Source organism: Rhamphochromis sp. 'chilingali' (genome assembly GCF_963969265.1).
Source record: "Rhamphochromis sp. 'chilingali' genome assembly, chromosome: 22".
Classification (NCBI taxonomy): Eukaryota; Metazoa; Chordata; class Actinopteri; order Cichliformes; family Cichlidae; genus Rhamphochromis; species Rhamphochromis sp. 'chilingali'.
Genome location: NC_137950.1, coordinates 2697213 through 2710529, shown reverse-complemented (window position 1 = coordinate 2710529; position 13317 = coordinate 2697213). Strand labels below are relative to the sequence as shown.

Below are 13317 nucleotides of genomic sequence, written 5' to 3'. Positions count from 1 at the left end.
AACTTTCCTTTTTGCTAAAGCATATAGTTAGGGCTGGACCAGGTGACCCTGAATCCTCCCTTAGTTATGTCTGTGAAGGTTCTCAGTCATCCAGGTCATCGTAGTCAAAGGAGCTTGCAAAGAAAAGCGTCTGGACTTCTTTAAGTTGCTTGAAGACGTTTCACCTCTCATCCGAGAAGCTTCTTCAGTTCTAAGGTCAAATGGTGGAGAGTCCCAGATATAAACCTAGTGGGAGTATCCCCCCACAGAGGGACAAAAGGACCCCCTGATGATCCTCTAATCGCCTGAGCCAAGGTGTGAAACTGGGCGTGGGTCCCAATCAGCCAGAGTTTCGGGTGTGTTCATTGTGAAACCTGGCCCCACCTCCCTTAGTTATGCTGCAATAGACGTAGGCTGCCGGGGGATTCCCATGATGCATTGAGTTTTTCCTTTCCAGTCACCTTTCTCACTCACTATGTGTTAACAGACCTCTCTGCATTGAATCATACCTGTTATTAACCTCTGTCTCTCTTCCACAGCATGTCTTTATCCTGTCTTCGTTCTCTCACCCCAACCAATCACAGCAGATGGCCCCGCCCCTCCCTGAGCCTGGTTCTGCTGGAGGTTTCTTCCTGTTAAAAGGGAGTTTTTCCTTCCCACTGTCGCCAAAGTGCTTGCTCATAGGGGGTCATATGATTATTGGTTTTTCTCTGTACCTATGAAGCGCCTTGAGGCGACTTTTGTTGTGATTTGGCGCTATATAAATAAAATTGAATTGAATTAATTTATTAAGTTATTTAAACATTGGTAAATGGTAAGTGGCCTGTATTTGTATAGTGCTTTACTAGTCCCTAAGGACCCCAAAGCGCTTTACGCATCCAGTCACACACACATTCACACACTGGTGATGGCAGCTACATTGTAGCCACAGCCACCCTGGGGCGCACTGACAGAGGCGAGGCTGCCGGACACTGGCGGTACTGGTGGTGGTCAGAGGGCCCGGTGGCGCCTGTGTCCGGCAGCCTCGCCTCTGTCAGTGCGCCCCAGGGCAGCTGTGGCTACAATGTAGCTTGCTATCGCCAGTGTGTGAATGTGTGTGTGAATGGGTGGATGACTGAGTGTAGTGTAAAGCGCTTTGGGGTCCTATGGACTAGAAAAGCGCTATACAAATGCAGGCCATTTACCATTTACTGGCGCCACCGGCCCCTCTGGCCAACACCAGTAGGCAACGGGTGAAACGTCTTGCCCAAGGACACAACGACCGAGACTGTCGGAGCCAGGGCTCGAACCGGCAACCTTCCGAACTCCCAACTCTTGAGCCACAATCGCCCCTCACATTAACATATGATCCTTAAATGGACACCTATTTGTACTTTTTGACCTTATATCAAATATGCACGTAGTCTAAGCCTATGTTTTACATTTTGTTTACATTTGTTTTTGCTTGCTCATGAATTATTAAACACCAAAGCTGCAGTGGAAAGGAAAACTCGTAATAATTAATTTAATCAAATACTTGAATAAAATCCATCATAATCCCTGTCTTAATGATAGAGTTGCAATATTGATGATCTGACAATTGGCATTTTTCCAGGCTTCAAATGAGCTAGACTTTTAATTTAGTAGCTATCTTCCAATCTTACTGACCAAAGTGCTTACACACTTCTAATACTATATTACTCTGCAGTGTCTCCTTTCACACATACTCATACTGCTGTGTTGCTTTCAGCCATATTACATGTTTTAATTCTTTGTACAGTACTTTTGAAATTTGCTCACTTCCTGATGCTTTTTTTTTTCCATATTTGTCACCTTTGCATGTTTTAGGTCATCAAACAAAGTTTAACATTAGACAAAGACAACCTGAGCAAAAACAAAATGCAGTTTTTAAATGATGATCTCATTTATTAAGAGAAAAAAATCTGCCCAAATCCTGTGTGAAAAAGTAACTGCCCCTAAACTTTTATTAGTTGTTCAACCAGCAGCAAAAATTGCAACCAGGCATTTGCTTATTGCTTATTGTGTCTTTCATATCGCCGTGGAGGAATTTTTGCTCCCTTTTCTTTGCACAGTTGTTTTAATTCAGCCATATTTGAGGGTTTTGGAGAGTGAACAAGATACCTACAGTCATCCCAAAGGATCTTAATGGGATTTATGCCTGGATCTTACAGTGAAAATGATGGTAGTTTAATTTTACTTTCAGATGTCAGATGTCTATTCATATTAATGTACAGAATTCACCTGCTTGCTGCTACTACTGCACATTCACCCAGTGTATATACTGTATGTATATATATATATATATATATATATATATATATATATATATATATATATATATATATATATATAATGTTCTTCCTCTACACCCCCCCCCCCCCCCCACCCACACAATTTTTGCTACATTTCACTGTGTGTTATACTTGTATAACTATGCATGTGACAAATAAAGAACCTTGAACCTTGAACCTTGAAAAGGGAGTGCCTTGGATTGTTTTGATATTTAACCCTGTACGTATACCTTGCAAATAGAAGTGGGTTGAATCCAGGAAGTGTTCCTTCTTGAAACAAATTGGGTTTTAAGTGAAGATTTTTAGTAAGCTCCAAAGACATTTGGAGGTGAAAATGTTGAGCTGGTGTGTTTTGGCTTACTGACCTAAAGGATAACTTGAGTGCGCTTAAGCTTCGGGGAACAAACTCATGGCTGGATATTCTCCAGTCATTTTGCAGGGCGAAGACAAAGTTATCTGCTGAGCTGTGTAAATTTTATTCAGCTTTTGTTTCACTCCCTTTGACGAACTGGCTCTTACGACATTTAGCAATTATGAATGGTGTGTTAGGAAGTCATTTTTTTATTCAGTGTTGTCAAAAAACATAATATAATCGAAATGCCGGCAAACGCTATTCCTTTTTTGTTATTTTTGTCTTCACTTTTTTCCAACTTCCTGTCATCAGAATGTCTGCCCCCACCTTTCTTTCACATAAATGCATGATCCTAGCCTTTCTATGTGATTGGCCGCATGTTGTGCCCATCAAAACAATGTCCCGCCCCTGCCTGCATGGATTCTCAGCAGGGCTAAGCAGGAGTCTCGTTTGCGAACAACACGTCTCCAACAACACACTCATGAACAAATAATTTCATTATTTGGGTAGCCAAGTAATAATGTCACTACTCGTTACATAGAAAGATATTATTATAAACATTAGCCGCACCTACTATTAAGCTTAATAAGCTAGCGGTGATCGCATTAGCATCTCTTATCAACAACTAACCCTGAAGGTATGCAAAATTCAATTTTGCTCATTCGGCTAGTAAAAGAACTGACATTAAGTAGACAGATCACAATCATCACAGTGCTATAAACAGTTTAAATGAACTATTTAACATTGTCATGATGTGTAAAAAAAATTTAAAACAAATGAGCTTGTGCCTCTTCTGCAGTTTCAGGGACAAATCCGCTGAGCTATCCTGTCATCAGATTGGAACTATCCTAATAAGACGGCAGTGCCCCCACACTGACATTGTTCCTGTAGTCAGACTTTTCTTCCCCATAACATCTCTCTCTCTCACACATAAACTCTATTACTTGCACACTACACACAGACTACTCACACTGCAGCAAGCGAACTGTCTTTCCTGGGTTTTCTCTTTTTGTGAGCATCACTGAAGTCCAGAGCAGCTTTGTCCAGTCCCAGCAGCTCACTGATTCGGTCATGGCCATAAAACTCCCCATATTTATCCATCACCTGAGAAAGAGCAGGACTTCTTAAACAGATGCTTTCCACGTTTTCATTTCCCAAAACAGTATTCTATCTAGAAAACCTTAAACTACACAGGGAAAGATCACACCAATGTGGCAGGACTGTAGTTTAAGAAAATGAGCTACCCAGTACAACCAGTGTCCTCAAAGACTTGCCAGTTGTACAAGTTCAATTTGGAATTTAGGAAAACATTTTTAAAATATTTTTATCCAGTAAAACAAAACAAAACAAAACTTACCTTTCTCTTCACAAATTTATCCCAGTAGTTATTGGGGAAAGATCTGAAAGTCAAAGGACAAAGTTACTGATGGGTCTGTCTGGCACAGACCCACTGCTGGAACGAGACAATTCTACTACAACAGCAAAATCAAGACGCAAGTCACCAAAGTTCTTTGTGTTACTCGTGCACGAGGGAGGCCCGACTGAAGTCGAGTGTTGTTCTGCCCACTTGACCTCCGTCGGCCTCTCAGCCAGGTTCCCTGTAGCGCTCCTTTTATTGTGGTTACATCAATATGCATAGGTTCATTAACATATGACATCTTACATAGGCATACATGTGAACAAAGAGTACCAGTCTGTGCATAGTGTGTGTGTGTGTGTGTGTGTGTGTGTGTGTGTGTGTGTGTGTGTGTGTGTGTGTGTGTGTGTGTGTGTGTGTGTTCCTGTGAAGACTCCCCAAGCTGGTGCTAGGAGCGCTGCGGTCCACCTAAACAAAGGGCTCTTATACTTAACCAGACACAGAGTAGGTGTCCTCCTATACCATAAATCACTAAGAGAAGGTGTGACCTCTCTCATGACCTTAAGATGTGTGTGTATGCCAGAACACTCTGAAAGGCACACAGAGTCGTTACAGACTACTAAGGATCAAACCTCTATCAATCTACAAACAATTTTATACTTCTAAGAATATATTGTTATATATTTCTAAGCATAAATGACAATCCACAATATAAACCTAACAGTTACTCTCTCTTTCGCATTTACGCTCAGTTCTTTCTTCACCACAACAGACCGGTACAGCATCCGCATCACTGGAGCCGCAGTCTGTCGATCTCCTGCTCCCCTCTCCCCTCACTCGTGAACAAGACACCGAGTTACTCCTTAACATGGGGCAGAAACTCGTCCCAGAACCAGAGTGGGCACTCCTGCCTTTTCCGGCTGAGCACCATGGCCTCAGACTTGGAGGTGCTGATTCTAATTCCTGACGCGTCATATTTGGTTGTGAACTGCTCCATTGTGAGCTGCTAGCCACCACCTGATGAAGCCAACTGAACCACATCATCTGCAAAAAGCAGAGACAATATTCTGAGGAAGTGGAACCCTTCCACCACTTGGGTATGCCTAGAAGTTCTGTCCATAAAAATTATGGATAGAATCAGTGACAAAGGGCAGCCCTGGTGGAGTCCAACACTCACTGGGAATGAGTCTGATGGTGATGGTTGAAGGCCTTCTCCAAGTCCACAAAAAACATGTAGACTGGTTAGGCAAACTCCCATCCACCCTCAAGTATCCTTTAGAGGTTAAGAGCTTTTCCAGTATTCTGCCACCAGGATGAAAATCACATTGTTCCTCCTGTATCCAAGGATCGACTAATGGATGGACTCTTCTATCCTCACCCCGGCATAGACTTTACCAGGGAGGCTGAGGAGTGTGATCCCCCTATAGTTGGAGCACACTTAACACTTGACTTCCTCTGTGACCTCACCCCCGGTGATGGACGAGTCGTCCCCTTTGTCCCCAGACTCTGCTTCTTTGGAAGTCAGCAGCGCTGCACCTGCACTATTAGGTGCAGCGCTGCTGACTTCGACTGAGGATATTGTTGGGCGGTGGAAGGAATACTTCCAGGACCTCCTTAATCCCACTACAGTGCAGGTAGAGCACCGCTTTCCCCTCCTGAGTCGCCTGATGGTTTGCCTGGATCTCTTCGAGGCAGTCTGAAAGTCATTTGCGGCATGGCCTCTCCGAACTCCTCCCACGCCAAGTTTTTGCTTCTGCAAATGCCTGAGCCGCATTCGCTGTTGGTCCCTATTGGCTGCCTCAGAAGTCCCACAGGCTAACCAAACCCGAGGGGACTTCTTCTTCAGCCTGATGCTTTCTTTCACCTCCGGTGTCCACTATCTGGTTCAGGGGTTAACACCATGACATTGCACCAACCACAGGCACTAACACCCTTGCCGCTGCAGTTTAGTGGAGCGACTTCAGCAATTGAGGTCCTGAACATGGTCCATTCGGACTCCATGTCCCCAGTCTCCCCCCAAATGCTGTAAAAGGTCTGCTGGAAGTGGCAGTTGAAGTACTTGCAGACTAGGTGTCCCCAGTGCAGCCTCACTTTACATTTAAGCGCCCCAGATATGTTCAGCATCTTCGCCTGACACCTGATCGAACTTACTACCAAGTGATGATCAGTTGACAGCTCAACACCTCTCTTCACCTGAGTATCCAGAACATGAGTCCACAGATCCGATGATACGATTACATAATCAATCATCAACCTGTGTTCTAGGAATCCTGGTGCCACGTGCACATATGGACACACTTGTGTTTGAACATGGTGTTTGTTATAGACAAACTGTGGTTTGCACATGGGTTTTTGAATCACTCTTTGTCTGGTCCCTTACCCAGGTTGGGTGCAGGTTATTCCCCCAACAAAAATTATATGCTAACTGATCAACAAGAAAGATAATTCAAAACTATAATTCAGTTGAAAATCGGTTGAACCTCTAACAGAATCAGCCTGCACCTGTGCTTAACCCCCATCCTACCAACTGGGTAGGACGCAGCCCTCAGAGGTATAATTTTCTGTCATAACTTATAAGTGATTTCTTGTTTGTTTTTTTAAGCATTTCATTTTCTATGACTTTATCAATCAATTTGTTCTTAATTATGCCACATCATTGTTTCCACTTTGAAAGGTGCTTTTTAAAAAAAATAGAAATGACCTCAGTCAAAAGCACCCAAACTATGCAGGTGTAATAAACGTAATAATTTATTCAGTTACTGTCTGCCATGAATACTACGTATCACACGGTATAAAGAGAGGTATACTGTACTACGTCATTTTAAAGAATAACAACTCAGAGGCCATCATGGCATTCATGATCTGGATGAGAAACTTTAAAGACTGGAAGTTATCAGAACATTGCAGATGTCGCCAAATCTACCTGAGACTGACTGAAGCTCTGGTCATGTTACACATGAAAAGGAGAGCTGATGTTGCAACCTTCCAAGCCCTAGTCCAGTCACTGAGGAAAACTTACTAATGTGACTCTCAAATGTTTGACTGGAAAATCTACTTGAAAAGGGATTTAGTTTAGTACGAAAACACAGACAGGAAGGTAGCAACTGTTTGCTCTTCCTATTACATGCCAGCATTCCCTGAGCAAAGCATGAGGAAAACTGCATGCTATAACTGCTTACAGTGTGTTTTTAACTGTAATTGTTTTTGGTCATTTCCAGCACAATCATGGTGAGAGTTGATTCACATTGCATTGTTGGTCTCTGCAAGGGTTGTAACTGATTCTGATTGATGCAGGAAACACTGGCAAGATTAGATCTTTGGCCTCATTGGTTTTGTGCTTACTTCCAATATTTTATACTGGGGTAAAATTACTCTAATTGGGTTCATATATAAATACAACACAAATAACGTTTGATTAAATTTAATGAAAACTAGGTGATATCAGAATCAAATTATGGTAAACAAGCTGTGAATAACATGGAGTATATTTGGGATAAAAGCTGCAAGTTGCATTAAAGAAAAGTATTGATTTTTGTTTCCAAAATATGCAATTTAATTGCAACTTTGCAAACATAATAAAAGTCTTCTTTTTAGATGAGATTAAATAATGACTATTAATTCATTGACTATAAATATGGGTTGCTAATATTATTATTAATATTATTATTATGCTATTATATTTATTTCTTGCAGTAAATTATTCTCAGGGTGCCCACTGACCCCAATCACCACTGGATGTATGTTAAAAATGGCAGAAGGTTGAGGGTTAATAGGCTGTCTACAAATTATATCTTCTATTTCTTTATAGATGCAGCAGTCACTTGTTTTCGTGAATGAAAATAGTCTGTATAACAAACAACAATTTGATATACACATGCACACTCTCGTGTAGGGACAGAGGTCTACTTACTGTGTGTTGATTACCAGTCTGTCCCACTGTCCTTTGATGTCATCTTCTGATGGCTGCTCTGTTATATAAAGGCCATCAAATTCCAGCTTCCTAGCGACCTCCTTTTCACGTTTAAAGATCACCAGTGGCACCTATATAATGCACACAAAAAGTGGAGAAATGCAGATGTCAATGGGTTCTAGACTTAAGACTAACTGTAAATGATTGAAACTCTTAACTCTTAGTAACTGTCCTTATATTGAAATACATGTCAGTTTGTCCAGTTTCACATTTCTACACAGAGATTTGACCATAATTAAAACTTCAGACAGATTTAAAGTGAACTGATGGTAAATAATGTGTCCTGTTCTCCTACAGGTTGACTGTTTTACCTACTGTATTTCAGATTTACAGGACAGACTTGATTGTAATGAAGCAGTCCTTCTGAATAAATCTCTGATGGCACACAGGATTCCTTTATTTCAAACATACCGATTCATCTAAAGCTGCCTCATGCCATTTTGTTTCCAAAAAGATGCACAGGTGTAAAGCCTGAGTACTTGCTCTATTAGTTTAGTAAGTATGTTACTACTACTATGTTAACTTGCTCAAGAGGTCTGCTCATTTGTGATTTAATAATTTGCATTGATCTTGGTAGAATGGATTGACCTTTATTGAAATGACCAGACTACATCTTTGTCCATAAATTTAATGTAGATTACCCGTAGACCTTTCCAAAGCTTTGTTGTGTGGCATTGCACAAATTTGACCGACTGGCGTAAGATTTAATAACAAACTCTGTGGTTGTTAATGGCAAATACTACATTGCGGATTCTAACATTTTGCACTCATTTCTGTTGTATGTCACAGTGAATATCCTACCTTAAGACAGTAGTATCCAATGATGCAGAAGAAGGAGATGACCGTGTGCAGGACAGCAAGGATCCGTAACATGGGCTCCATGTAGCCACTGCTCTCTTCCAGGACAAAACGAACGGTGACAGGCTTCTGGGGCATGCTGGTCTGATCCATCACCTCTTCCTTTGCATCCACAGTTGCCCCACCTAGTGGATCCCACTGAATGCTGCTCTCTGAATGGCTGGTGTGCACAACTTCCCTCTCCTCAGTCACTGATGAGGATGTAGAAACCTGGAAGGGAAAATTTTAGTCTAGTTATGTAAGCAAATAAAACAATAAGAAAACAAAGTAAAATAACATCAGTATCAGCTATTAGTCCAAAATTTAGTTTTAATTTTTATGACTGATTTGTTCTGAACCCCAACTTCAGGCTCTATAGCAGGGGTGGGCAACTCCAGACCTCGAGGGCCAGTGTCCTGCAGGTTTTAGATGTGTCCTTGGATCCATTACAGCTGATTTAAATGGCTAAATGACCTCCTCAGCATGTCTTGAAGCTCTCCAGAGGCCTGGTAATGAACTAATACTTTGATTCAGGTGTGCTGACCCACCGTGACATCTAAAACCTGCAGGACACCGGCCCTCGAGGCCTGGAGTTGCCCACCCCTGCTCTATACTAAAGATTCTAAACCAAGCTATAAACACAGCAAAGACTGAGTCTGAGTCTTCTGAAGCAACATACAATGTAGTACTGGCATACTAATTATTAACAGAATATTAAATGATTTGTGATTTGCATTTGCACAAGTTTGTACCAGTTTTGTCCTTATTCGTAATCTAGCACAGCAATGAAACTTTTTTTCCTAACCCTTGGATTTCCCTTGAAAAGGCTGGAGCCTACACGTCGCTCTCGCTCTGCAGGCCTACTTGTTGTTCCTAGAGTATTTAAAAGTAGAATGGGAGGCAGAGCCTTCAGTTTTCAGGCCCCTCTTCTGTGGAACCAGCTTCCAGTTTGGATTCAGGAGACAGACACTATCTCTACTTTCAAGATTAGGCTTCAAACTTTCCTTTTTGCTAAAGCCTATAGTTAGGGCTGGACCAGGTGACCCTGAATCCTCCCTTAGTTATGCTGCAATAGACGTAGGCTGCCGGGGGATTCCCATGATGCATTGAGTTTTTCCTTTCCAGTCACCTTTCTCACTCACTATGTATTAACAGACCTCTCTGCATTGAATCATATCTGTTATTAACCTCTGTCTCTCTTCCACAGCATGTCTTTATCCTGTCTTCGTTCTCTCACCCCAACCAATCACAGCAGATGGCCCCGCCCCTCCCTGAGCCTGGTTCTGCCGGAGGTTTCTTCCTGTTAAAAGGGAGTTTTTCCTTCCCACTGTTGCCAACGTGCTTGCTCATAGGGGGTCATATGACTGTTGGGTTTTTCTCTGTACCTATGAAGCGCCTTGAGGCGACTTTTGTTGTGATTTGGCGCTATATAAATAAAATTGAATTGAATTGAATTCATAGGGAAAGAGGCAGGGTACACCTTGGACAGTTCACCAGTCTATCACAGAGCTACCACATATAGAGCGACAACCATTCGCACTCACATTCACATGTGTGTGCAATTCAGAATCATCAGTTAGCCTAACCTCAATAACAAGAACCATTAAATCCCAAACTGCTAGCTGGCACACTCCATCTCACTGCCTTTTTATCCGCCATGTCGATGTAGCAAAGTCACTTTGAAGAGTGAAACTGGTTGCAGACCTGGTCTCTTCTTTAAAGAATTCACTGCAGAGGCAATAAATTGGTAAGTTCATTGTAAATGGTTACAATGATTTTGTTCTTCCTATGGTTTCCAACCACTGTTTTCCCTACTGAGACTGCAGGATAAACAACAACAAACAACTTTCTCATTTTACTCAGCGCAAATAGAAGAACACTCATTAATGAGAAGTACAATGAGTGTATTAGTGCTCTTTAAAACATGCACTCACTCCTACTCTAACTCAGGCAAGCGTAAGACTTTCCACTGCAAAGGCCCATGAAACAAAAAAATTTTTCAAGTGTCCATAAGCAGTAAAATCCCTTGTATCATGTGCCTTCAATAATTGCACTGTTTAATTTGAAACCATTGCATGCAGCACCACACTCTGTAGAAGAAGATGTGCAGAATGTAATCACAAGAACATCCTTGGTACTGTTACCTTATAGAACAGAAGGATAAAGTTTATTGCAAAGGCAACAAACAGAGCCAACATCCTCATGTTGTAAAAGTTTCTGGCGAAGTAGTTCTGTAGGAGAAACCAAAAGATGAGCAAAAAAAGTGTTTTTTAAAGCTATGGATTGAGATGTTGTATAATAATAAGAATAATAATAATGATAAGAAGAAGACAAAGAAAAAGAATAAGCTGTCCATACCAGCAGTTTCCTCTGGTAGGCAATGATCTTCTTTAAGAAAGCTGACTCCTGAACATCAGGTTCGTCAGACTTTGAGGTGTGATGCCTCCTCATTTTTGGTTTCATCGTCTCGTTCTTTGACTGTTTCTCTTGTTTCTCTACATCATCACTTCTGAAAACATAAGCCAACACACAGATATTTTTAAAATGACATTACTGTTTCACTGTGGTTTTATTCGTTTACTGTCTTTTTAGGTTTTTGGAGTTTAAAATGAATGGACTAATGCTTGTTATACACTATAAAGCAGCGGTCCCCAATCTTTTTTGCGCCACGGACCGGTTTATGTCCGACAATATTTTCACGGATCGGCCTATAAGGCGTCGCGGATAAATCCTGTACCGGTACCAAAAAAACAAGAAAATTTATTCACAGCACACGGGAAAAGCCCCAGGGAAACTGAGTTAATGATAAAATAAATAAATAAATAAAAACCCTGAAAACTGTAAATTTAACACCCGAGTCTCAACTCTCGCGGCCCGGTACCAAACGATTCACGGGCCAGTACCGGTCCGTGGCCAGGAGGTTGGGGACCACTGCTATAAAGCATTCTTTAATGCTGTTTGATGTGATTATTTCACTAAAAAAAAAACCACCATCAGGTCCTAAATGTATAAGTGAAAATGCACACATGCATTTATGCAATTCAAACATCCAGTTCCAAAAATATTTTACGTACTCAGATGTTTTTTGAGGTTCACATTTACTCTCTAGTTTTGATTCCATCTCCTCTGAGGCAGAGCTCTTTGACTGAAACAGAAAAATGAACAGTTAGACAAATATCCACAGCCACATTTGGTCACTTTTGTGGCTGATGACATGCTTGTACTGTTACTGTTGTAAAACGTCAGTATTTCTATGTTGAAATAGGCAGAATTTAGTCAGAGGAGTCAGTGAAGTTGTGCAACATCTGAATCAAAATCTTAAGACATTCGATCATTTGATCAAAGCTCACAGACACATTAGCTGATTATGAAATTCTTATCTTTTACCATTCAAAATCAGCAGCTGTGAGAGCTGTGATCCATTTTAAACAGCTCAAGATAAACCTCCATGAAAGGGAGCAGTAAAGTTTCCACCATGTGGAAGTTAACATTTCAGTGGCTATCAAACTAGCTAAAAGCACATGTTTCTGAGCGGATGGAGAAAGTAGAACAGAAATATGTAAAGTCGACAGACTTTAACCATTTTTCCAGAAATTGGAGTGTCCAACTGTAAATCTGGGAGATTCCAATTGCAGATATTAGAGTCATCTATGTATAAAATGAAAATGTATTTGTTGATGATTGTTTAAACATATTGTTTCACCATGTCCCAAACACCAAATACGAGGGCTGAGGTCCCAAATATGCTGTTTATTAGATCTGCCCCTCTGCATCATAGAAAACGTAATACATGGTTGTCTACCATAGGTTATCACTGTAATCTCTGCCAGAAATCAGTTGGCAAAGGCCAATACTACACTTACAAAGCAGTTTATTTATTTTAATAAAAGATATGGGAGATTGACAGCCGACTGCAGGGATGCTGAGACATCGATGCCTGGGTATTCAGACTTGTTAAACACTGGTATATCATAGAGCAGTGAAATCCTTTCATTGGAATATTCAAAGGTAGAAATACAGATTTAGTCCAATTAATCCTGGACTCTGATATATGTCACCAAAACCTTTAAAAGAAAGAATACTCACGGCTGAGGGGTAAAAAGCAAAGAAAGGAGAAAAGAAAAAAGTGGAGAGGAAAAAGCAGAGCCTCTCACTTGTGTCATGAAAGAAAGTAAGAAAGAAAGAAATCACCTGATGTCTCCATCTGACTTCAGGTTGGGGTGCTGTGGATGGAGTTGGAAGGGGAACCGGGGAGTTGAGAAGTTCAGTAAAGCTGGCGTTGGGGTTATGGGGGGTGATTTTGTACTGGCCCCCTTCCCTTCTTAAGTCCAGACCAAAAATGTCTGACAGCAGCTCTGTCTCACTGGTATTGACTGTCAGGTCAGCCAAGTCTTCCCCGGTGGAGCTGTGATCAGATCTTTTCTCCCTGTTCTCCCCCTCACCGCGTACCTCGTCCTGAGTAGGGTCTGGCATATTGGCCAACAGCTCTGACACCTAGGGGCAGAGGCATTTTAGCTATTAGCAAACAGCT

At 41.4% G+C, this 13317-nt stretch overlaps 1 protein-coding gene across 1 annotated transcript in view; it reads right to left on the bottom strand.

Moving 5' to 3' along the window:
* Positions 1-13317, bottom strand: part of ryr2a (ryanodine receptor 2a (cardiac)) — a 316621-nt gene that overhangs the window by 27235 nt on the left and 276069 nt on the right. The window contains exons 100-107 of the mRNA XM_080872616.1: positions 12978-13280; positions 11861-11931; positions 11145-11295; positions 10931-11017; positions 8751-9017; positions 7890-8020; positions 3980-4022; positions 3593-3726 (exon numbers count right to left, since the gene is read on the bottom strand). Coding sequence (XP_080728742.1) covers positions 3593-3726; positions 3980-4022; positions 7890-8020; positions 8751-9017; positions 10931-11017; positions 11145-11295; positions 11861-11931; positions 12978-13280 — 1187 coding nt within the window. The remainder of the gene's footprint in view (positions 1-3592; positions 3727-3979; positions 4023-7889; positions 8021-8750; positions 9018-10930; positions 11018-11144; positions 11296-11860; positions 11932-12977; positions 13281-13317) is intronic.